The sequence below is a fragment of the Antedon bifida genome, chromosome 8, assembly GCF_963402885.1.
Source record: "Antedon bifida chromosome 8, ecAntBifi1.1, whole genome shotgun sequence".
Taxonomy (NCBI): domain Eukaryota; kingdom Metazoa; phylum Echinodermata; class Crinoidea; order Comatulida; family Antedonidae; genus Antedon; species Antedon bifida.
This window is the reverse complement of record NC_136233.1, coordinates 1,322,791-1,349,702: the sequence shown is the minus strand read 5'-3', so window position 1 is coordinate 1,349,702 and position 26,912 is coordinate 1,322,791. Positions and strand designations below refer to the sequence as shown.

Below are 26,912 nucleotides of genomic sequence, written 5' to 3'. Positions count from 1 at the left end.
TATTGAAATTGTTTATAATTAAAATTAATTTCTTTAATAAGGTTTTTTATCTTTTTGTACTTGTCTGAGTTTTATCTTAAATAAATACATGTAATAAAATCAAAGTTACAAAATGAATTGTCTTTATTCTTTATTATATCATTTCCGATACATTATTCCAATATTGTAAATGAAAATCTACGTCAATATTACAACGACCTAGTATAATCATGGCTTAAACAACTGTTTGTTGATTCCTTGGTATAATTAAACCTACATACTATGACATCACTGGTTCATGATTTCTTTAAATTATTTCAGGTCTTTTCGGGAGCCGTATCTGGCCCTGGGAAATTAATTTGATAACAGAGACGACTTTGCTATATCACAAAACAAATTCGGGTCAAAAATATATTCTACCTGTTAAAATAATACTGTATATATCATGGCATAGATTAGCTTTACAATGACAGCAGCAACACTTGCACTACACCCCTGATTTTTATATCATTGTAAACATTTCTTATACTCAATATTAATTTTAAGATTGAAAATGGCACAGAAAGTCCTAAAAAGGGATGAAAACTGTGTCCCTTACAAAGGGAAATAGGCAACATGCAAAGTTTACTAAACTGATTAAAATGCAATGTATTCTATATATTGTTTTTGCTCCAAAATCATTACAATTAATAATGAGTATTCAAAAAAAGTATGATTTCAAGAGAACAGCAAAGAGCAACACGAGTAATATTAATAGGTACCGCGCCAACGTGTACACAAAGTTCGTATAGGGAACTTTAGATAAACGCGTTTTCGTTGGCTTGATCGTTTTGCGTGTGCTGTCCTCAATTGCGCCAAGTGCACCGTCCCACGAGTGTGGACCGGTAAGCCGAAATATGTACGGATTGATAGTTCCAAGCGCCAACTTAAGAGCAAGTCTTGGTTTTGTGAATAAGTAAGTCCATGGGCTTGGTAGGCAACCGATTTCCTCCGCAAGATCCAGAACATACGGTATCCAGAGAACCTGACAACAAAACACAAAAGAACAAATTAATGACAAGAGATTTTATTGGACAATAGCATGTGTAATAACAAATTGAATGAGGTAGTCTTTGGTACCAATCTGGTTATGACAAGTGACCTCTTTTTGTCTTGTAATCTTATCGTATGTAACGTCAGACAAACATGCAATTTTCCTTGGCTCCTTTTTGCGGCCATTTGCGTTTAAATATTTTAAAGTTGTATGTTATTGCGTTAGTGATACATGCATACTTACATATGAATGAACACTTCCATGGTCTCTTAAATTTTCTTCCCTTAGAGTGTTTGCCGCTGATCGCATTACGCTTTCCGAGGGCAGTTTGCATTTCCCGCTGAAAACTCTAGCGACCCATCGTGACTGAAGCTCGTACGATGACGCTTGGGGTCCGAGACCTTTAGCCAAACCAACTGCTGCGAATGTTGGGTGGCCGGGCAGAAAAATGTACTTGTACAGGTCAAACTTATCTTCCAGAGACTCTATTTCAAAACGGAAAGGAATAAAAATAGTATGAAAATGACTTTGTGAAGCAACAAAGTAATGTTCGCGGTACAGCGTGGTTCCCACTAGAGACAGAACGCAAGCGAGTTGACCAATGACAAGCCGCTGTTCGAATAATCCATCACTTGTAATTGGTCAAATCATTTACGTTGTGTCTCTAGTGGGAAGCAAACTTAACAAAGGGACAAATAGATGAATTTTGTTGGGCACCAACCTACCTCTCATGCTTTTATCTTCGAGGTACGGGTAATACTTTTTATATCCCGTAGCGAGAATCACCGCTTCAACGTCTTCTACACGAGAGTCGTCGGCAAACACTACACTGTCTTTCGTCAACATCTTGATTTCTGGTTTTATCTAGTGATTATAAATAAAAATACTTATTTATTTATTACCATATTTAATGAGGAATGAATATCATTGAAGGAATCTATATTATAAGTGAGAGAGTTTGTACGTCTGTGTGTTTGTTTGTTCGTTATACAAATTTTTGTTACTGCACGCAATCTTACATATGGGGTATCAAAATGACCGCAATTGTACCGGGAATGTTCTAAGCTATATTTCAACATCATCCGCCACCTAGGATCCAAGTTAGGGACCAAAATGTGGTCAAAACCCCCACTTTCGATGTTTGTTCGTTATACAAATTTCTGTTTCTGCACGTAACCATACGTATGGGGTATCAAAATGATGGCAATTGTACCCGGAAGGTTTTAAACTACATTTTAAAAAAATCCCCCGACTCCTGGGGTTTTTGTGGGAGTGGTGGGGGGGGGGGGGAGGTGGTTTGTGATGTCATTTTCGCTAGGGCTCGGGGTTGTAGGCTATCGAATTGTAAAATTATACTACAAAAGTTTTACAGTATTTGAATTATCCTCACCAAGGTGTTTTGGGAAATATCGATATAGATATACATATTTTAATCATTAACCAATATGACACCTATTCATTTACACATTTAGCAAAGTACTTTACCCATATCCAGCTATGTATCGGTCTCTTGGATTGTCTCATTACAGACATCCATTCCTGTGTGAACATATACACGTTCTTTACTGTTACTGTGTTCAACTACATCACCATGCCTTCAAGGAAAAAACGCCAATTTTGGGAGGGGGGTGTTGGGAGATATGGTTTGGGAGTTGGGAGATATGGTTTGGGAGTTGGGAGATATGGTTTGGGAGTTGGGAGATATGGTTTAAAAGTTGGGGTTCAGGGGATAGTGGGGATTTTGCTTAGCCTAGGATTAGTAGGCTATCAAATTGACCATAATTGTGGATGGAAAATGTTACAGTATTTAATTATTTCTGTTAAACGGCTGGGATTTTTGGGTGGGGATGTAGGTCTATCACCATGACCGAAACTGGGAATGTTTTAAACTACATTTGAAAACTGCCACTGAGGGATTATGGGTTGGGAGTGATGGCTAACATAATTTGTACTGGTACCGTCTTCAAAACATCACCCGGTTTCTGGGGTGTGTTGGGAGGAGGAGCGAAAATACTGGCGTAATGAAGTAGCCTAGGCCTATATGATTGAATTGTACAACAAAAACTTACTAGGCCTACATTTGGACTGTCCAGGGGAGGAGGTAAGGTTTGTTGATTGTGGCTGCGATGGTGCGAGGAGAAAGAAGGCCGGGGGACCACAGTATCAACATTACATATTTTATTATCAGCCAATATGACACCTACTCATTTACACAGTTTACAACGTACTTAAGCCATAGGCCTATCATAGCTATGTATGCCCTCTCAATTTGAAGCTAAAGTTTAATTGAATTTGTCTTTCACTGGAAAGAGTGTAGGGTGTTATTAAGGGGTGGAGGTTGGTGCGTATACGGAGATACTGGCGTCGGGTGTTATGTACTGAGAAGTCTTTAAACTGATTTTGAAACCCGCCCTGGGGTGGGTATAATTGCTAGTATCAAATATATACTTATAAAACTTGATATAAGTATTTTAAAGTTTACCACAATAGTTTATTTGGTAGGTGAAAAACTATAATAAAAATTACAACCCTTAGTAGACACATCAGTGCTACTGTAGTTGAAGGAACCGACAAAATGTTGTGCCCATTTATAGACATGATGATGTCATATCACTACAATATTTGGGCACATCACAGACACACTTTTGTCAAACTAGTTTGATAGTGTAGACAGAGCTTCAGATGTGTTATGATTTTAATGTCAAATCATCCTTTTTCAAATATGGGATAGTGTATTATAGTAATACCTTTAGTTTTCCGCATAATATCTGGTCATTAATGGAGTCGTTCAACATAATACTCGCGCCGCTATACAACCGAATGTCACTCTCTAAGCCAAGGTCCTCGTGATTCACTAGAGCTCTGAAGACAACCTCCAGGTACAGCTCCTGGAAGCATTCTGGCATGTAGTTGAACCATCGGCTTAGGATGTGCAGATCCCAAGGTCCAGCGCCTCGGAAGGTTCTTCGCATGACCCAACATCCTCTACGTGTACTCATGTACGTCTGAAATTAAGAAGAAATCCAGTAATCAGTTGAGGAAACACACCCCTATCTCCATATGCACACATTGAATTAATATCATATGAGATTAAATATGGTTACATTAGTAGATTAAGTTTATCTTATAATAGTTTAGCCCAGACCCATCTCCATATAGATATTTTCAATGTTAGTACAATGCTAGGAAAAGATTTAATAATTTATGAGGTTTGTCGAGTTCAACAAAAACCTCCAGATATGTAAAAGTTATTATTTTAACAATTAATATTTATTCACCATGTTACTATGACGACTGCAATCAACGGCAACGTCTCCGGCAGAAAATGAAGCTCCTGAAACAGAAACGTTGAAACATTTAGATTTAAATATAATAAAATTACATTTAAAGATGACATTTTTCTGGTCATATCTATGACACGTAGTCTACTCATAGCTGATAAAATATTTGATAAGATAACAAAACTAAAAGTGTTCTGAATAAGAACAATTTGTCTTTCCTTTTTTGTAATATTTTTCAGGTTTTGTATTTTTTACAGAGTGTTTTTTTCTTAACCAAACAAATAAGGTACTGGTACTTTAATGGGATTGGTAACACAACAACCATAAACTGCAAACTTAATTAAAATAAATGATGATAAATGACCTTATTAAAAAAATAAAAGTGAACCAAATCTTCAAAGAACTGAAACCTTTCCAAATTATTACAAATTGCTGGTCGAGAGAGAACATTTCAAACCTACATTTATCTTTCAGATTTCATAGTAAAATATAATGAGCAGCGCTATCAACCTATTATTGGTTTAGAATTGGCACAGAAACTTGAGTTTATAGGGACAATTAGCATGTGAAGTCTGTTGCTGGTTGATGATGGGTGTCTACACTTTGAAGTATAGGTCTAAATTGTCATTCCTTTTGCTTTATTGAGTTCATCTAATCTAAAAAAGCTATGGAAATTATTGTTAGATATAATAACTAACTTCTTACCGAGGACCACAACTTTTTTCCCAATATAATCCGTCCCTCTTCTAAATTCTTGAGAATGATAAACCTTTCCAGCAAACTCTTGCTGTCCTGGAATCTCTGGTGCATTGGGTGTTCCTTGAAGTCCTGAGGATACTATCAATGCATCAACTTCAGTTTCTGTAATGTTACCATTGTCCACATCTTCTGCAACAATCTTCCATCTACCAGATCCGATGTCAGTTATCTTGGTGACTTTTTGGCCCAGACGAATGTGTTCTTTAAGTTTGAAATGCTCGACGTAACTACGCCAGTAGTCTTGCATTTGTCTTGGAGTAGGGAATGGTGGGTAATCTTCGGGGAATGGGAAGTCACTCATGCACATCATCTCCTTACTGGTGTTGGTTGTCAGACTATCAAACATGAAGTTGAAACCTTTTTTTGTTTTTTCATCATCAGTGTACCAGACTCCACCTAAATATGAAAACATTAAAACATCATGTAATTTAAATTTTTATTTTGGTCCAACATATTATATTATCTTGTTAAATGTAATACTTTATATTGTTATCAGTATAGTACAGGGTTATATTCATTTGATTCCAGTCATGTCTGATGGCTCATGACTGTAATGATGGATAGCCAAGAAGGTCGACGGTCTTCAATGAGTTGATATATTATATGTGTAGGTTGTCCAATTAAAGTTTTTATTCTATCAAATCAAATCAGGGGTATAGACGTTAAGTTTATATATATTTTAAAGAGGGCCCCTGGATATCAGCTGGCCTGAGGGTACACTGGAAGGGTTGACCTATAAAGTTGAAATGAAATCAGATAAAATTAAATAATCAGACATAAATTTATCCAACAGGCCTACAATTAGATAAATTTTTGCACCTTGCATTTTTTAACCCCTTCTTCTACTATTGGTGTTGGGGGGGGGGGGGATGGGGGCTGTGTGGCACGCTGCACATACAGTAATGCTGGGTGTCATTTTGAATTAGTTAAATCAACTTATATAAAAATTAAAACCATCTATAAATAGTGAGTGAACTATATACAGAGTGCCCATAAATTAAGCAAGAGTACAAGAAATGGTAAAGTTATTAAACTTGCTAGTTTATCTCAAGGACATCTAACACGTGGAGGAAATTTCCATCCACGCTTGGATGAACTATGAACCCAATTGCACTTAATATGTTTGGGCCCAATTTAATTGTTTGGGTCACATCGTACGACTTCTCAGACAATTCATATTATATTCAAAAAATTGTTCATGCTCCACTGGGTTTTGTCAGTCCAATAAAGCGCCTTGGGATGTGTTCTGGTTTTGCCACTACAGGATCTGCTTCTACAGATAAAGCATATTGATCAGATTTAATTATATAACTTAGAAGTAATTATATACATTTGGTAAACTCAAAATAAAGATTATTTTTTAATGCAAATGTTTTTCTAGTTTGGTTTGTAGTACTTCAATTGGTTTGATTTTTCAAATTCAAACATCAAATCAATTTATTTAATCTTTAACTTTCTTAACCATTCCACGTCACATGATACCAGTATATTCAGGGACCCTCTTAAATTGTTTAACATAAATGTTATAAAAATCTTTTTTAAGGAAACAAATTATTAAAACATTAATCTGTACTTTTTCTTAAAAAATTACCAGAAATGATCAAAAAGTTAAATTAATACAATTTTATTTAAATTAATTTAACTTAATGGTGATTTTATATATTTGATTAAGAATGACAAAAATCCATTATTTATTTTAAAATAAGGTGATGGTCAGGGAGGAGGTATAATACCTCCCTGGTATGGTTGACTCACAAGTTTTAGGACTCAATGGAAATAATTAGCTACTAACATTTTGGGCTACCCTGGGAAATCTTCTATAAATGTTATAACTGTGTATGTATTTTTTTAATTTTCCAAATAAATCAAAATCAAATCAATTCATATTTGAGGAGATTTGGTAACTAGAGGGGAAGGGAGGGTGGGATGAGGAAAAATTACATTTACAACAATATATACCCCAACATACAGGTTCATATTCTAAAATTTAACCCCTATTTTTTTTATTTGAACCATATTTAATGAGGGTGATCCATCCAGCAATTGCTGATCATTTGGGACCCTCAAATGCATGGGGGATAAAGTTTAATTTTGTATGGATGAAAACATGAGTATGCCTATATCATTTTCTATGTATTTTGAGACTACTATTCTGCCACCATACCTGACTAATTAAATAGTTCCACCGTCCTAAAATGTGACCTCCGTGCCCGGTATATTCCTTGGGGATTCAACAGTCGAGCGTCCCATCTAGATGGAGTAGGACGAACACGTGTTACTTAATCTTCAGCTTAAACCCCAAAAACTGAATCGCTAAAGATAACCGAGACTTAACTGAAGTCAATAGTCATAATACTTAACTTACCGAATCCAGATTGTCTTTCGAAACATATCGGCTGCAGACCTTCCTCCAAACAACTTTTAACAGACGTAATTCCACTTGAGCCAGCACCAATGATACCTACCGTCCGAATAGCCATCTTGAAAGTTTCAAAGAGTTGATCGAAGCGCTGCTTTCAGCAAACAGACTAAAATGCAAATGCGTCAGTTCTTGCCTGGCCACAAAATTGGAAAAAAAAAAGTTTGCGCATGCTCAAATCGGCATCGGGAAATGTATAAATCAAACTATTATTGTCACCGTGCAAGCGATTATTGGGTTTTTTAACCAACCGTAAAATATATTTTAATAACAGAAGATCTTGACTTCATATCAGATAAAATTAATTAATAATCATTAATTAATTAATTTAATTAATTATGCTATTTCAGTATTGTTAGTAAAATCGTATATTTTATTTTTATATCTCCATGGTAAAATACCGTTATACCGTAAAACCGCTTCTTTTTTTAGGACTCCGATTGTGGGCTTCTTTTCTTGATTACTTTTGCAAACTGAAGAGAAGTCTTCTTTTCGAAATAAATGCTGTAAATGTTGTGAATTGCTACTACATATGATTTTTGTGCCAATTTGCTATTATTAACAAGAAGAAGATACAAGATGTAGGCCCTAATACAAGTACTATTTGACAATAACTTGTAGAATAATGTATGAGGTTTGATTGTTGAGGTAACTAAGGGTTGTAAGGTCATATAATTTATATAAGGCTATTGATATGACAACACGATCATACATTTCTATTCTTTTGACATTCAAATCTCAAAAAGATTTTCAAAGGTTTCAAAAGTGTTACGGTACAATTTAATTGAAAATGTCATGAACTTCGACGCTGCTAGAAGCATTAAATAAAATAAAACAGCAGTATGTGGTTCAATATGAGTATTATACCTACCATGGTATATTTTACTGATTATTTTATTGAGTAATAATACATTCACATTTATTCCTAGTTTATGCTAATTATGGCACATTTCGGTCTACTTGAATTAACCAATTAAATCATCACCATAAGACAGATAATTCACACACGCATTGCTTGCTTGTGCGCGTGCGTGCCGTGCCGTACGAGGTGCCGCACGAAACAGTACATGCGGACTAAACCATTGTGCCCTGTAGGCCTATGTTTAAAGACTACTGGAAATATAAGACAGGAAATTACATAAAATACCATGTGAGTAGCAAAGCAGATACCAAAACAAGTACTGCTAACAACGCCTGTTCTGCCAATGTGCGCACGGCGTTCTTATAAGGCACTTTAGGCACGCGCGTTTTCGTAGACTTCACCGTTTTACGCGGGACTTCCTTAATTGCGTTTTCTGCGCCGTCCCAAGAGTGCGGACCATTAAGGCGAAACGTGTACGGGTGTACAGATCCAAATGCTAACTTTAGTGCGAATCTCGGACTCTTCAACAAATAACTCCATGGATTTGGTAGGCAACCGATTTGTTTGGCGATATCCAGAACATAAGGTGTCCATTGAACCTGAAACCCACAAAAGTATTTTTATATACAGTACGGTACTCTATATATTTGCATAGACTAGCCTATTTGTTGGTATCAGTAGGCCTATTGAGTTCAGAGGCTCTGCTCTTAGACCAATAGGCCTATTGTCGTTGTCGCCGGCCAAATTCGTAAAAGACTGATAGGCCTAAATAACTCTTAAATATGAATGTATACTTACATATGCATGAACGCTTCCGCGAGCTGTGTTCCCTTGAGACACTTCCTTGACTTCTGCCTGCATCACGTTGTCTGAGGGAAGTTTGGATTTCCCGCTAAAGACACGCGCAACCCAACGTGACTGAAGCTCGAACGCTACACCCTGGGGCCCGAGACACTTTGCAAGACCAAGCGCAGCGAACGTCGGCTGCCCTGGTATGAATATAAACTTGTACACGTTGAACTTTTCTTCCAGAGATTCTATTGTGACAAATGAAAAAGTAATTTAGAAACTTTCAGCAAAACTTTCAGAAGCAAAATAAATGTTATACTAACTAGGTTCGTAACGCAAGGACGTAAACGCAACGTAAGCGTTTTAGCCAATGACAAGCGAAGTTATAGACAGTTAGCAATCACAAGCGAAAGCCATCGCTTGTGATTGGTCAATTCACTTGCGTTGCGTTACGTCCTTGCGTTGCGTCGCTAGTGGGAACCACGCTTACGACATGCAACGCAAGAACGTAAGCGCAACTCAAGTGATTTGACCAATCACAAGCGATGGCTTATTCAACTTCGTTTCTGATTGGTAAACTCGCCTGCGTTGCGTCTACGTCCTTGCGTTGCTGCATCTCTGGTGGGAACCACGCCTAAGTGTTAGGCTGTAGGCCTACCTCTGATACTTGTATCTGCGATATATGGATAGCATTTCTTATATCCCGTAGCCAGGATCACCACATCAACGTCGTCCAAACGGGAACCATCAACAAATTCTACACCGTTCTTTGTCAGCTTTTTAATTTCTGGTTTTACCTATAATCAATAAATATCATTATTATAATCCAATGCTTCTTATTGATATAAAAGTAAGCATTTTGTAGGCCATAAAAAGATATGCCTACACATTCCCTTCCTACATCACCGCACATTCTGAGGAAAGGGAGATGTGGTCGGGTAGTGGTTTAGGGGACTAGATTGTCAATGGGAAACTACGGTACATTTTAACATTAAGATCGGTAGATATATGTTATATTGTATATAGAATAATAGATCAAGTATCACATTCTTAATGTAGTTTTAGGATGACCTTTTTAGGTCTATTTTGGCAGGTGTTTTTACCCCATGCATGGAATCAGTTATGGAACGCATTTAGGCCACAGACTCACACGTTGGAAAACACTAGGCCTAATTAAAGATATAATTATTGTCTCCCCAAAAAAATATTTTGTCAATCTTTTTTTAAACATGCTATTTTAATAGTTAAAAAATTAACCGTTTCTTTTGTCTTTTTATAAGTGAAATAATTATTATTTTGTGTGGTTTTTTTTAAAGAAGTGATTAACTTTAATAAATCTACAAAATGTCCTATTTAAAGTCTGATTTTATTAATCTTAATTTTTCATGTTTTTGGGGGACAATACATCTTTAAGTATTGACCAATTACAAGCAATGGATTATTCGAACTATGACCTTTAGTTTTCCGCAAAGTATCTGGTCGTTTATTGAGTCATTTATCATGACACTAGCGCCTGCGTACACGTGCACGTCACTCTGTAAGCCCAGGTCTGTGTGATTGACCATGGCTCTGTAAACCGTCTCTAGATACCACTGTTGTAGGTTGATCGGCATATAGTTGAACCATCGGCTTAGGACGTGTGTATCCCAAAATGCAGCACCTCTAAATGTTCTTCGCATAACCCAACATCCTCTACGAGTACTTAAGTACGTCTAAAATAAATAATATTAATCAAACAGAGTTGTTTGTTTGGTATAGTGCTAATGTCAAGTGTGACAATAAGTTCTCAAACAAGCCTTGTGTATTTTAAAACTGTAAAAACCGACTTTATTATTCTTCTTTTCACCCACTTTATTAACAAATACACAGACAATTCATGATTCGCGCGAATAGTATTCTACTGCTACTATTAGCGCCATACAGGTTTTATTGATAACAATATTTGTTACCATTTTACAGTGACGGCTGCAGTCAACAGAAACATCTCCGGCAGAAAACGAAGCTCCTGAAATAGAAACGTCGAAACATTTAGATTTAAATATAATAAAATTACATTTAAAGATGACATTTTTTTGTCATAAATGACACGTAGTTTTTTGAATAATAATTTCTATAAAATACTGCTTGATGTTGATTATCTTACCGACAACGACAACATTTTTCCCAATATAATCCGTCCCTCTTCTAAATTCCTGAGAATGGAGCACTTTTCCAGAGAACTCTTGCTGTCCTGGAATATCTGGTGCGTTGGGTGTTCCTTGAAGTCCTGAGGATACTATCAAGGCATCAACTTCAGTTTCTGTAACGTGACCATTGTCCACATCTTCTGCAACAATCTTCCATCTACCAGATCCGATGTCTGTTATCTTGGTGACTTTTTGGCCCAGACGAATGTATTCTCTCAGATTGAAATGCTCGACGTAATTTTGCCAGTATTTTTGCAACTGGGAAGTAGAAGGAAATGGTGGGTAATCCTCGGGGAATGGGAAGTCACTCATGCACATCATCTCCCTACTGGTGTTGGTTGTCAGACTATCAAACGTGAGGTTTAAGTCCTTCTTTGTACGCTCATCTTCTGTGTACCAGACTCCACCTATTAACAAGAAAACCATTGTCAAAATATAATGATGATGATGATGATGATGATGATAAGCCTAAATGTATTGTTAGTAAAGTTAGACAAATTAAAAATTAACAGCCAGAAAAAATGTTGTTGAACTATCGCAGGCCACTTTAAAAAGTTAGTTATTGAAAATGTATTTCTAAGCGTTTGGGACCATCTGATTGTTAAATGCGTGTTACTTACATATACTAACATTTATAAGATAAATTTTCTTCCTAAATGTTTTTGTTGAATATGCCATTTGAATATCACATAATAGTTATATCACTTAGACCAAAAATTGGATCGAAAACAACATTATTTAAATTAAAAATAATAACTTAAAGCAAAAAAATGGGTTTTTGGTTGAATTTAAATTATTTGTTTTTTTCTATGGAAGTGATTATTAAAACTGCGAAATGGCCTATTCAAAGTCTTTTTTTTTTATATTAATCTTGATTTTTCATGTTTGCGGGGCAATACATCTATATTATCTACGTTACATAGGTTCTAAAGTCCGCAGATTGTTAACAACGTTTGAACTCTTAATATTTCTCCTCGTTACATCTAAATTACGTTAAGTTCTTTTATCATGCTTAACTTACCAAATCCAGATTGTCTTTCGAAGCATATCGGCTGCAGACCTTCCTCCAGACAACTTTTAACGGCCGTTATCCCACTGACTCCAGCACCAACGATACCTACCGTCCGTATAGCCATTTCATTAGCTCACCATCAATGAATGTGGTAGAATGGTGCGTGTGAATGGTTGTATACACAAAACAGACATAAATGGTAAATATTAATTATGATATGCAGTAATCTGCCAATAACCTGTGTTATCGATATGTGTCTTCGGTTTGTATGGACATGAACGATAGCTGTCCATCAATGAATGTGGTAGAATGGTGCGTGTGAATGGTTGTATACACAAAACAGACATAAAGGGTAAATATTAATTATGATATACCGTAATCTGCCAATAACCTGTGTTATCGATATGTGTCTTCGGTTTGTATGGACATCAACGATAGCTGTCCATCAATGAATGTGGTAGAATGGTGCGTGTGGATGGTTTTATAACATGAATACACAAAACAGACATAATCGGTAAATAAATATTAATTATGATATACCGTAATCTCATCAATGAATGTGGTAACGGTGCGTGTGGTTGTTGAATGTTGGTACAGTATATTCTAAATTATGTTATATTCAGTCAATAACCTGTGCTATGAAATAGTTGATAAAAATCAGTATCACTCATAGAACCTCAGTGTTCAGTGATATGCGTTTCAGCAGTGGCAATATTGCTATTAATTTTATAATTATTATTTTTATCTAGTATGGTAAAAAATATATATGGAAACGATGACATCATATCACTACTGTGGCATATTTGGGCACATCACACATTTTTGTAAAACAAGTTTGATAGTGTAGACAGAGCGAAGAAGGGAACACGGAAGTTGTTTAGCTTTAAACATCCATGAGCTCTGAGACTACATGCAGTACATGAACATGACTTGGCATAACATCTTTGATCTATTTATGTTTTTTATGCAAACAGATTTATTTATCTTTCTATCATTACTGCCCTCGAATTGCACTTTGGTCAAACTCTCTAAAAGCAAATCACGTTTCAAATTAAGTTTGATTTTCACTTAACGCGACAGCTGAATGATCTATCGCGTTTAAGCTATGTCTACACTATCAAACTTTATGTGACAAAAAAATGTGATGGGCCCATATATGGACATGTTGACGTCATATCACTACCATATTTGGGCATATCACACTTTTTTTGGTCAAACTACGTCCCTGGGTTGCAACCAAGCTTTATAATTTATATTTTACTTCTTGTTTCATACTTTATCATCGCTATTCACTTTACATGTGGTTCCTTAATAATGTATAAAAAACATTTCATTTCATTTAATAAATTTAATATTTAACATATTGTAAAATTCCGATTGAGGTATAGGCCTATTTGAAACTCCCAACCTTGGTCTGAAGAGAATACCAACTTGCCCTCTACATGTAGCTGAACATTAATAGTGACCACCAGGGAAAAAAACCTTGTTCCTACCAACGATGTTGAATTCTGGCTGAGCACTAAATACAGTCAACTCTCCCAACACCAGACATCTTTGGGCTGGCCAAATTATATGTCTGGTTTTTCGAAAAGTCTGGTATTCTGAATGTGTTTTTAATGATAAAAAGAAATTTGGGACCTTTTGGAACACCTAAAAAAAGTCTGGGCCAGTGTATGGTTTTCAGAGTCTGGTATTGGGAGAGTCGACTGTATAAATTTTATCAATGTTTAAAGCAGTGCATTTTATTAATATATCAGTTCTTCCCTTAAATATATATATATATCTTTGTTTATTTACGAAGACAAGTTTCTTGTATATTCCATATTAATGTTAAAATATTTACTTGAAAAGGGGATATAAGCATTTTAATTGAGATGTGGTTGGACAGAGTAAGAATGGCTGCTTTAATGGCTAAGTTCAAAGCGTGCACTTTGACCTAAAGATTTATATATTATACTCTGTTAAGTTCCAATCTACTCCAATGCTGATGGAGAAGATATGATGTAATAAAATCTTCCAACATCGGTTCCATGTAATTCATATAAGGTCTAGTTTTCATTCGGCCGTCTTTTCTTTGTAGGATATAATGCCTTTCTCTATAAGGTCAGGAATTTCAACCGCAAGCCACGGACCAAGCTGTAATATGATTATAAGAATGCATTACAAATAAAGGGCTTTCCAGCAAAGTATTCATAACATTTATTAATTAGAAAATTCTAAAATGCTGCGTGTACAATTTATGTGGAACAGTGCAGATCCAAAAATTCTGGTAACATACCCCTAGTGCCATTGCATGGCCAATTCCAAACTTGGGTACATTTTTGGCCCAAAGCGGTTGGAAGTGATCCGTCAAGCAAATCTTACCACCACGATACATCTTGGCGGTCTTCCCATCAAGTTCTGGAAGTGCTATCTCGGGTGACGTGCTTGGATAGGTTACAGGAATCTGAAACAGTACAAATGCTGCAGTTTACAAAATGCTGCATCAAAAATAGAAACATAAAATGAGATTTTGTTTTAAAATAATTTAAACATTATAATTAATTGATTTTTTGCTTGATCTTACATCAAATTCAATATCAAACTCATATTTCAAGAGATCTTGGATGTGCCAGCACTTCCCAAACCACCTTGTTCCGTCCTTGTTAGATTCCAGCCTAAACCAATCATTATCTGCCTCTTTGTTGTTTTGCACATACTAAAAAAAACACATGGTTATATTATTTAATAAATATTGTACGATGGTACAGTTTTAATAATGGCTGGAAAAGTGACTATAGGCATGGTCAACAATATGTCATGAAAAGGCACAGATAACCATGCACCTAATAACAACAAAAATTAAGGTCGAAAATAATTGCTGATACTAGGCTAGGCCTATAGATAGATAGAAAAAGACATTATCATTAATTTAATTATATTATTTTTAAATTTATTTTTCTCAAAATTTTAAATTGACAAATAATAAATAGCTTCATCCACAATGGATAACGGATGATGATAGGATAACTATTTTTAGGCCTACAACTAGCACACACGTAGCTAGGCCTATACTTTTGTACAACGACGACGGCTGGCACTCTTGAGGAAGGTGCTTGTGGGTGATAGAGGCATTTCTCATCAGTTCGGTCGCGTCTGCTGGTTTTACTTCGACAGCTGTTGATTTAAAAACCATTATTATTATGCCTACAGAGACAAATAGAAAAAGTGATCGAACAACCTTAATAAGAGATTGATATTCTTCTTTTAGTCGTGTTGGCCATAGTTCTGTGTCACGAGGGCCAGCTCGTGTTTTTAAAAGGGGAATATTGCTGAGAGTTTTTCTTGTTGCTGCATCCACCATTGTCACAACAGAGGTCGAAGTTCAAAAGATTTCTGCAAGAAGTTGTAAATCCACATACATTTCAATTTAGTCTTCTACAATTATTCATATTCTTAGAAAAAGTTATTTAGTCAAATTTTTGTATTTTATATATCTAAATTTATTTTTTTGCACCCTAATAAAATATATTTCTTTATTTTAACTGTAAGATAAAATAAAATAGTAGAATAGTAATTGGAGTGCCTGATACGCCAGCCATTTTGAATCTGATATTGAACAGAGAAGTAATATTCTGAAACGAGAGATAAAGAAAACTGTATCGTTTTCAATCTGTGTAAGTTTAAATGAAAATAAATTTAGAAATATATGTTGGAAATTTATGTTAATAAACAGTACTTATATTTATGTTATTTTTTGTTGTAAATTGTGCTGAAATAATGGCTTAAGTGTTCGTCATTTGTCTAGGCCCATGTATGGCCTTTCTTTTGTCTACGCAAATGCGTCATGTAGCCTTGCCTTGAAAGCTGTTGTGATAGGCCTATACAATTTCAGTTTTTTATAATACAGTAGGCCTAGGTAAGTAGTAGTATTTATTCAGTTTTATTCATAAAATAGGCCTAGGTCTATGATGCGTATTAAAATTTCAAAAATAAAGATACTGTTTTTTTTTATAATGAAATTGCATTTTTTAATTCGTTTTTAATTTATTGAACATGCCTCTCATTCAACACAAACTTAGCAATTATTGTTAATTTATTGAAGCAATATCGTTCCCATACATGTAACATGTGACCTTTTTCATCATTTTTGGAAACTCAAAATGTCTTTTTTTTTTACTGAATTTTAAAATTATTAAATAAAATTGGTTAGTTGACAGTCTCAACACTGAAATAATTAATAAAATAATTTTTATTTTTGCAGGACAAACATTTTCAAATACCTGTATCAAAGTATTGTGTATTTCCAATACCATATCGAACGTGTATCAAGACAACTGGTGCTCTTTACTAAAGATTATCTAACAAATGATAGTGTAACATTTAGTGAATGTTGAACATTTAAAACTTTCAGCTCTTGAACGCTGAAAACTTTGTATATTTTTGGACTTCATTACGAAGCATCTTGTTTATATATAAAACTGTACATAACTTGTTTTATAAGATATAAAATATATATATATATGTGTATTGTATATTTGCCAAAGAGAACATTTTGTAGCAACTGAGCTCCAAACACACATCTCAGGGAGTGTTTGTGTAGAGCCGTGTTAATTTAATATATTGAAAAAAAATGGCTAGCACCCAAATGGAAGATCTAGCACAGAGAAAACCACAGACCAACCACACTAAGGTTGCCCAAGGAAAACCTGCCCAGATAAAGGCCAATAACAGTATGCCGAATAACGACCATAAGAAGCCAAATCCGTAAGTGTTTGATAATTACCTTGCTTTCTGTGAGTGCACAGATGATAATATTAACAGTATTTTTGCACTTTTAAGAGAGAACTTTTATTGAATATAAATTTGTTTTTTCTTACAGTGAAGGAGATTGGAAAAAGAAGTTGGTTATCCCACCTAAAGACACAAGATTTAAGACTTCCGTAAGTTCGTTTTTACAAAAGATTTTAACTGATGTTTTTGGAATTTGTTCATCATTCCAAACCTCTTTTCATATTCATGATTACTTTATATGACTGAGATAGTCCAGGGGCAAAATTTAGGGTGTGGGTTTATATTCACAGATTTCATTGACAATGGATTTACCAAAGTCTTGTAAGGGACGTTATTCACGTAAGTGAACGGACATTATTCACTTATACATAATTTTTTGTCTGATTTTTTCAGAAACTAGAGAAATATTGCCAATATTATACAATAAATAATTCTTTTGAATACAGGATGTGACAAAAACAAAAGGTAATGAATTTGAAGATTACTGTTTAAAACGTGATTTACTGATGGGCATTTTTGAGATGGGCTGGGAAAAGCCATCGCCAATCCAAGAAGCAAGTATTCCTGTTGGTTTATCTGGACGAGACATAATAGCCAGAGCAAAGAATGGTACCGGAAAAACGGGAGCGTATTGCATCCCAATAATTGAGATGACCGACCACACAAAGAATGAAATTCAAGCTATGGTTTTGGTCCCCACACGAGAACTTGCTCTGCAAACCAGTCAAATTTGTAAAATGCTTTCAAAGCACATTGGACACAACGTTATGGTCACTACTGGAGGAACGAACCTAAGACATGATATAATGAGGTTAGAAGAACCAGGTAAGTTTCATTAAACCACATTATATATATTTTCTACATAAACACATCTTCGATGAAGCCTGTAAAATAAGAACCGGCCAGTCTTAGTTAATTTACCCCCTAAGGTTGGCTTAATGGACCGATTATTACTAACTTAGGTGGGTAGGTAATCAACTTACCCGGGTGAATCACTAAGCCTGAATGTGCTCATGTTGAAATCTATGTTATGTTAATTGTTATTGGTTTGTTTTTGCAGTCCAATTGGTGATAGCAACTCCAGGCCGTATTTTAGACTTGATGCGCAAGGACATTGCTAAAATGGGCAAGTGTGGTGTTCTCGTACTGGATGAGGTAAAATACAATCACTAATCTTATTGCCTACTTTAGATTTTGTTGTATGACACCAAAATGTGACAAGTCCTAGGGAAATAGCAACTGCTACAGTAATTACAAGCCTGCCAACTTTAGCTCTGTCTACACTATCTAAACTAGTTCGACAAAAAAGTGTGATGTGCCCAAATATGGTAGTGATATGCTTAAATATGCTAGTGATATGCTTAAATATGCTAGTGATATGACATCATGTCCATATAATGGGCACTTCACACTTTTTGTCACATAAAGTACGATAGTGTAGACAGAGCTCAATGATCAATCTATCGCCTTTGAGAGTGGAAATCCCAAGCTTGTTTTAAGTTTTAATATACAGAGTCAGCATTTAGAGAATTGCTGGATACTTAGATGATTAGTAATGGTTTATTATGTAACCCGTCTGGGCTGATAAATGTATGATTTACAATAAAATTATAAATTTTGAATGATTTCTAGGCTGACAAATTGCTTTCACAAGACTTCCACAATATGCTGGATGACATCATCAGCTTCCTTCCAAAGGACAGGCAGGTTATGTTGTACTCTGCCACCTTCCCACTCACAGTCAAGCACTTTATGGTAAGTTGAACATAAATATACAGAAATCACTGGTCGTATTAAGTGTAAGGGACGTTATTCACTTAAGTGTAAGGGACGTTACTCACTTGAGTTCAAGGGACGTTAATCACTTTAGTTCAAGGGACGTTAATCACTTAAGTTTAAGGGACATTAATCACTTAAGTTCAAGGGACGTTATTCACTTAAGTTTAAGGAACGTTATTCACTTGAGTTCAAGGGACGTTATTCACTTGAGTTCAAGGGACGTTAATCACTTAAGTTCAAGGGACGTTAATCACTTAAGTTTAAGGGACATTAATCACTTAAGTTCAAGGGACGTTAATCACTTAAGTTTAAGGGACGTTATTCACTTAAGTGTAATGGACGTTATTCACTTAAGTGTAAGGGACATCATTCACTTGTACATGTTTTTTTCTTATCCTGAATGCTTAATACGGCCACACTGAAAAGTAACATTTCTAAAGACCGGTTATGCTTAGTAGACGAGGTATTAAGAAAACAATACATAGTTGGGTGTGTGTTTGTTCATGTTTTCTAAAAACATAATTCTTGTATGATTGTGGTTCTTATAATCTTGCATTCATTGAATTTAATAATATTTTTTAACATCAACAGGAAAATTATTTGACGAAACCTTACGAGATAAACCTTATGGAAGAGTTGACATTGAAAGGCATCACACAGTATTATGCATTTGTAGAAGAAAGACAGAAAGTGCACTGCTTAAATACACTGTTTTCAAGAGTGAGTATAACCAAAACAATTTGGCAATCATGCAGTGACTTATTTGAGGCATTCACAACAAAAATCAGCGCTGTTCAATTACTAAAGCTCTGTCTACACTATAAAAAGTGTGATGTGGCCAAATATGGTAGTGTTATGACATCATCATGTCCATATGGGCACATAACATTTGTTGTCACATAAAGTTTGATGTGTAGTGTAGACAGAGCTTTATATGATTCTCCATTTAATGAAGCAGCGGTATTTCTTTCAGTGTGAATGTAACTTTGAACCACTACAAAAAGGAGGGTATAGTTAAGGACAGTATTTACCCAATCTTAAACCACTATCCCAAATAAAAGACCGAGTAATGTTAAAGCTCTGTCTACACAGATGGACATGATGATGTCATATCACTACCATATTTGGGCACATTACTTGTTTGATAATGTAGACAGAACTTAGGATACCTACTGTGGTCACTTGCTCCCACTTTGCCATTAGTGTTTCTGAACTAGCAGTTACCCATCTGCAGTCCAGTGTCAAAGATGGCATACATTGATTAACATGTTGAAGTAGCTGGAGAACAATGTCAATACATTGCTCTCCATACTTTAACATGCTTACATTTTAAAAACTAAATTGGGATTATACATGGTTGAGCAATAACATATTTGGACCGTACCATTTATGTATGGGGTTGTTTATATTGTTCAAGTTGTATCTCTTTGTTGAGAATAGGTTACTGCCACATGAATAGTTAATACATGATGCTCCTATCTTATATGTCTCCTGTTTTACTACAGGGTAAATGACCTACATTTAAACCACCAAGTTGAACCGCCATTTACATAAGAAATTAAACCCATACTTAAAATTAAGTACGATTATATTACTCAGGAAGTAGCTGTGAACATATTGGTAGAATTCTGGTAGAGTGCCAAAAGCTAGTGCTTTATCATGTCTGCTGTTATTGCATGTCGAAATATCCCAAAATTTTTTTTAATCTCGTTTAATTTCCACTGGGTTAATCCTTGCATTAGTTTCTTTATAACTGTGCTTGGATCATGTAGTGTTTTTATTTTGCTCATTTTGTCATATTTTATTAATGTTTATATACGTGACAAGTAAGATAATTTTCGAGGCAGAGTGCTTGACGGAATAAAATACTTGAATTGAAATATGTTTGTACTTTAATCGGAGTGACCAACTTTATAATTAATTATCTTACAGTTGCTAATTAACCAGTCCATAATATTCTGCAACTCGACAAAACGTGTGGAGCTTCTTGCCAAAAAGATAACAGAGTTGGGATATTCATGCTTCTACATCCACGCCAAGATGCGGCAAGAAGACCGAAACCGAGTCTTTCACGATTTCCGCAAAGGAGCATGTCGAAACCTGGTTTGTACTGGTAAGTATAACACAAAAGTTTCAGTACATATAAGTATCAGATAATTTTAATGACAAATCAACAAGTTCTTTTACTGTAAAATTTGTTTTTCATTTAACTTTACTCTGTATTTGACAATTTTTATGTATGACTGATTGAGAAGTAATAATAGTAATGTCTTTTGTATAGCGCTTAACCAAAATAAATTTTCTCTAATGCGCTACGACCACAAGGCTCGAAACAAGGTGGAAATTACGTCATATGCTATGCGAAAGTTTTCAGCGTTTCTTTTTAACCTTTGTGTTTTATCTTATTAAAGCTTTCTGGAAAAACAGGGTCCTAATTTAATTTTGTACATCAAGGGTCCTAGTATATAATTAAATTTGACATTAACATTTAATGTTCTGCTGGTAGATCTCAAAATGTATAAGGTGCATATTGGTTTGCCAACTTGGTGTGTTAATATTATTTTATAATACTAATAAACCGCTTTTCACTTCAGTTAGTAAAAAAAATAATTTTTCTAAAAAATGTTTTTTTTTTCTTTAGATTTGTTTACACGTGGTATTGACATACAATCAGTAAACGTAGTTATCAACTTTGACTTCCCTAAGATGTCCGAAACATATCTGCATCGTATTGGCCGTTCCGGACGATTTGGCCACCTCGGTTTGGCCATCAATCTCATCACTTACGATGACCGATACAATTTGTACCAGATAGAAAAGGAACTAGGAACCGAAATTAAGCCGATTCCGCATGAGGTTGATAAGAGTTTGTACGTGGCCGAGTATCAAATGGAAAAGGAATGTGAAGAAGACGTCAATACTATAAACAATACACAGCAGCAGGCTAAGTAAGCAAGGTAATCTCTCCTGCTAAGAAGACAACACTATTTAAGTCTTCGTTTTACTTGTTCACCGTGCAATGATGCCTTTCGTAAAGGTACCATAGTTTGGGCAAAGTTGCTACATCTAGCTACATTCCAAATTGGGTAAGTGGGTGGGTGATTGTTGAAAGGGGCGGGGTGTTGTATGGGCGGGGTCAACATTGAGTATCATTGTTTGTTGCATTACTAAAATGGTACAAAAAGAAATATTTTATTTTTTGTATGTTTTCTTATTTTTTGGAGAACACTACAAAATGATATAAGTACTATGTTTTTCGAGATTACTAAACGCTCACTGTAAATTTCACTTTTAAGTTGTTCATTTCTTTGATAGTGAATGTTTTTAAAGCAATTTTTTTTCCCAGAGAGCAATTGTACTTAGTGTTATTTGAAATATTTTATTTAATTTTTATTTACGTAAAATGTATTGGAACTGGAATTCATTTTGTCTTATTTATGCTGATCTAATCAGAAAATGGAAATGTGGTTTATTGAAAGAATAGTACAGCCACAGTTTATGATAAAAAAAAATGTTTATTTAACTTGCCCTGTTTGATTACCACGGTGCGTTGTTTGAATATGTCTCCGTTCCGTGATATCGTCTAATTATGCAATTCAGAAAGCGAGTTATGTACGAGATATTTGATTTTACTTTTTACAAGCGAGTGAGTCTAGTTGATGCTGCAACTCGTCCAACCACAGGATACCAGATACGTATAAATACTATTTTTTATAAGAAAATGAACAATTGAAGGAAGAAAAAAGTTAAATAAAAAAAGAACAATTTGGTGTCTGTGGTTGGAGGTGTACATTATTCACTGAAAAAAATGGAACTGCTCGTGTGAAGAAATTACGCAATTATCGCCGTGTGAAGTTTTAAAAATAACTTGCTTGGTAAATTATTCACGCGAAAGAAACATGCAATTATACTGAAAACAGACAGTAATGTTTAGAAAACAAACCAAGAAATAGTTTGCGTATGAGAGCACCTCAGATTTTAAAGTATACACTGTGCCAGTACCTCAACAAGGTGAATACCTTGAGAATTCACATAACCGTTGATCGTGCTTAAAATTTGAAGAAACTTTATAGTATCAACTTCTGAATTACTCCGCTTAAAGGTATAAGGAGTGCCTTAGTGATAGTAGTTGATAGCAGAACCTCTGACACAAACTGTCACTAGAATACTGCTGTGTAATCTTATCATACAATACCTAGAAGAAATGGACTTCTAAGACATTTGTTTGCAGAAATGAGGATTGTGGTGAACACAAGTTTTGATGGAACAAAGTATCAATACAGTAATTTGTGTGCTAGAAAATGGACAATGTTTTATGCTTTCTATACAGAAATTTTATAGCGGATTATCGAAGAATTTTAATTTGAAAACACAAATGTGATAACATGAGTTGAAGTTGAAAACTATGGATAGTGTTTTATCAACGTTATTACCGATAAAGCTGATTGCTAGCGATGAATACGGATTGTTGATACGCGAAAAGAAGAAGTAATAATCGCAATCGAAGTGCAAAAGTATGGTATTGTTATGTTAAAGTTCATGGACAGTTGGCGACATGTAAACAGCCTAATGGGACGCCTTTAAAGAAAGAAACAATGATAAAGGTGTTTTTGCTGTAAAAGTGTTAAAAACAAGAAGTACAGTCATTTCCAGTTCCATTAAGATTTTCTGTTATTTTTATACTCCAAACGTTATTCATTATCACTGGAGGGTCTGCTGGTGTGTGTGTGTGTGTGTGTGTGTATGTAGATATTGTATAGTGTATGACGTGAGTACAGTATGTGTGAAAGCGAGAGAGTGAGTGAGTGATGTTTTATGTGATGTGTGAATGAGAGTCATGCCCTGAATGCAATAACTGTAGTGATGATGTCAGCATAGCTTAACCTTTGACCCTCTTTCATGGTGCTTGTATGATTCTAGTTCAAATATTAATATGGGAAAAAATCAAAATATGTAAACTATTTTACTTTTTTCTGATTTGCATAATTTTTGGCAATTGTTTTACTGATGTTTTACTTTATTTTTTTATTGGAATATTTTGTTTTAACTGGACTATAATTTATTTTATTCATGATTGTCCCATGTATACTTTCAAAATTTGTTTTATCTGTGTTGATGATGTCACAGTTAATAGATCTTCCACAATACATTTGAAATGTTTTCGGAATGTGGATCATTAACTGGTGACTGCTGCCACCTATCATATCTAAAATGCTTTCATAATATGTGATACATGATACAACGTGTTTAAAATCCTTTGGATTTTATTTTTAATTTATTTATTTGTTAGAGATGTTTTAACAGCTGAATTTTATTTTTGCGTCTTTACAACAATTTTATGTTTCTGTGTTTATAACGCAATAGAATGGATTTCTGTTGAATAGGGGTAAATCTGTGTTACGAAAAAATCTTAAATACTAACTGTATGATGATAAAAACTGACATACAGAAAACCCACATACATTATTTTGAAATCCATTATATTGAGTTGTAAATGCTAGTTAATAATAATAAAATATCCCAATGCAGCTCATGGGTTATTTAAAAAAAACATCACACTCAATGAAAACGAAACACTAAGAAATGTATTGTTCAATACTTGATACCACCGATGTTGTTTTGCGTTTTTCATTTATGAGCTGCAAACCTGCTATGAAAATAGCATGTTCTAATGCAATTATGAATTATAGTAATTCTATTTGTGTTAGAAGTTTACTGTACAGCTTAGCCTAGACACTAGATACGTTGTCTGCCAATAATATCTGTCATGTGATTGTAATACCATATTTGGGCAGCCAATATCAGGCACGCAAGGTGACATAATATTAAGAACATCCATTGGATCATGCACTACTAAATGTTATGCTTTATGTTGTTTAAGAACCAATGACTGAAAAGATTTTTGTCATGTGATATTACTCTTTCCATGTTTGGGCATTGAGCCAATGATGATGTCACTTGGTGTCTGGGACTAGCTGTACAAGTACTAACTGGTGAATTGTCCAGTTTTTAGGTCATCAAGGAGATACTTAATTGTGTAAAGTATCTCTTTGGTGATGTGTTAAAGGAAGCTTTAGTTTTATACATTGTTATCTTTTTAAAATGCATAGTATTCAACACTGTCATGTGAATAATTTGTACTATTCAACACCATAGTGAGGATATGTTGGTACTATTCAACACCATAGTGAGAATACATTCATACTATTCAACACCATAGTGAGAATACATTGGTACTATTCAACACCATAGTGAGAATACTTTGTAATATTCAATACTATGATACTTTGTATAAAACTGAAACGTCCATTTAAAAGATTTCTAGATAACATGGTTTTAAAATTCGCTAAATTAGTAATCCTTCAGTCAGTTAGTACGCATCTTTTCAAACAAAATCCTTATTTTCTTTGCTTTTTGGGTATTGGCATCATTAATTTAAAACCATGTTATCTGTGATATATCTAGTCCGTTGTTAGATGTGTATGGCATTAACATCTGCCAAAACTTACACATTTAACATCGTAATGTTACCTGAATTCACTGATGGCTATAAAGCATTAAAGATAGATGTCATCATCATTTTTATGTTTATTTTGTAGACGAAATAAACACAAACGTCATAATGAAATGTTTTAATGCTATGCATCAGTGAATTCATGTTACTATTGTAGTTTAGTATGCTGCTTAACTACTTTAAGCTTGTTTTAATACCATTCTATTCTACTGCATGTCACACTCTGGTTCAATACAACTAGATTCTACATTCTCATTTTGCTTCAAGTCAAACATAACCTGATTTAAAAAATATTTTAACAGATTAGTCAAATGTACTCTGGTTAGCCGACTCCACAAACATTAAATAAAATTGGTTTACATTCTGAAATTCTAAACATATTCTGTAACTATATTAGTGCATCACTGCAATAACACTGTATATCTAAATAACAGTCAAATTTTAAAGTGTTATTTCTACTGCATAGTAGATCTCTATTGAATATTTTGGCAATGATAGTACTCTAATACAGCTTGGATATGATTCAGTCCAATATACTTGTTGAGAATGCTCTGAAGTGCCAATATACCACATTCAAACAAGCTTTCCTAATGTCACATGATAGCAAAATGAGGTCAATTTCCTGGAAAAAAAACTTTCATAATACAGTAACGCCAAAAGTCTTGGGCGTAGTTTAATTCTTATTTTTTGACCTTTGATTTCAACTGTTTCGTAAAAACATCATTAAATCATTTTTCAGTTTCTGTAATTAAATAGAAAAATATATAACATCATTTCTCTATTTAAGTAAAAGATTGTTATACATGTTTTTAGTGACGGTATTTTTAATTAGACCTGATAATAGCAAGTGCTAGTAAATCAATTTAAATCAGTGTAAAATCTACTGAATTTACATATAGTAATATATCATCTATACCGTTTACTATTGAAAATATGTTTTTAAAATGTGTGTATAACATCATATCCGGTTCTCATACCATTTAAGTATCATCTGTTAAGACAATTAAGTATGTAATCTTAATTTGTGTAGGTGCCAACTTGGATGGTTTGATTTACTGAGAACATTTGTTTGTTGCTGGTCCCATGTGGCGACATATTTACTTTCTTTTTCTTGACCTCCAAGTAAGAGTAAACTCCTTTCTGTTAAATGATTACGAACAGTTACTGAATAAACTTTACACCTGACTTTTAATGTTGTGTTATTTTTGTTATGTTGTTGAGGTAGAAGAGTGGTTAGGATACTTGACTATCATAGGGTGCATTCAGTCTTAGTAATTACCTAACCCATCGAAGTTGGCGATAATTTGTCAACAAGCCAACTTGGTGGGTAAATTTACTTAGCCTGAACAGAAAAACCCGTGTTCAATTCCTGATAAGACTCCCAGTCTGCTAAGCTGTAGATGAGTATAAGAGAGGGAGGATAAGGTAGCGTGGAAAGGAACTGGTCTTCCTAGTATACAATGCCGTCGCTTAGTACCATGAACTCCATTCACAATGAATACAAGACTACCTTTACATTTATTGGT

At 34.6% G+C, this 26,912-nt stretch overlaps 4 protein-coding genes across 4 annotated transcripts; 1 reads left to right on the top strand and 3 right to left on the bottom strand.

The window, feature by feature from the left end:
* Nucleotides 1–115: 115 nt before the first annotated feature.
* LOC144850775 (dimethylaniline monooxygenase [N-oxide-forming] 2-like) lies at nt 116–7,609 on the bottom strand. Its single transcript, XM_078708205.1, has 7 exons — nt 7,418–7,609; nt 4,999–5,448; nt 4,291–4,346; nt 3,760–4,017; nt 1,738–1,876; nt 1,256–1,497; nt 116–1,003 (listed from the first exon to the last, which is right to left on the bottom strand). The coding sequence occupies exons 1-7, from the start codon at nt 7,530–7,532 to the stop codon at nt 680–682; spliced, it is 1,584 nt and encodes a 527-aa protein (XP_078564331.1). The 5' UTR covers nt 7,533–7,609; the 3' UTR covers nt 116–679.
* Nucleotides 7,610–8,337: 728 nt separating this feature from the next.
* On the bottom strand, nt 8,338–12,465 carry LOC144850776 (dimethylaniline monooxygenase [N-oxide-forming] 2-like). Its single transcript, XM_078708206.1, has 7 exons — nt 12,330–12,465; nt 11,266–11,715; nt 11,072–11,127; nt 10,577–10,834; nt 9,781–9,919; nt 9,132–9,370; nt 8,338–8,932 (listed from the first exon to the last, which is right to left on the bottom strand). The coding sequence occupies exons 1-7, from the start codon at nt 12,442–12,444 to the stop codon at nt 8,606–8,608; spliced, it is 1,584 nt and encodes a 527-aa protein (XP_078564332.1). The 5' UTR covers nt 12,445–12,465; the 3' UTR covers nt 8,338–8,605.
* A 1,167-nt stretch (nt 12,466–13,632) lies between these two features.
* LOC144849549 (ubiquitin-fold modifier-conjugating enzyme 1) lies at nt 13,633–15,677 on the bottom strand. The gene is made up of 4 exons (XM_078706489.1): nt 15,541–15,677; nt 14,887–15,018; nt 14,599–14,766; nt 13,633–14,456 (listed from the first exon to the last, which is right to left on the bottom strand). Exons 1-4 carry the CDS (start codon nt 15,661–15,663, stop codon nt 14,376–14,378), a joined length of 504 nt encoding a protein of 167 aa, XP_078562615.1. The 5' UTR covers nt 15,664–15,677; the 3' UTR covers nt 13,633–14,375.
* Nucleotides 15,678–15,910: 233 nt separating this feature from the next.
* Nucleotides 15,911–25,066, top strand: LOC144850795 (ATP-dependent RNA helicase cgh-1-like). Its single transcript, XM_078708236.1, has 9 exons — nt 15,911–15,976; nt 16,564–17,066; nt 17,182–17,242; nt 17,540–17,918; nt 18,154–18,248; nt 18,726–18,848; nt 19,464–19,592; nt 20,805–20,985; nt 21,514–25,066. The coding sequence occupies exons 2-9, from the start codon at nt 16,933–16,935 to the stop codon at nt 21,822–21,824; spliced, it is 1,413 nt and encodes a 470-aa protein (XP_078564362.1). The 5' UTR covers nt 15,911–15,976; nt 16,564–16,932; the 3' UTR covers nt 21,825–25,066.
* Nucleotides 25,067–26,912: the final 1,846 nt, after the last annotated feature.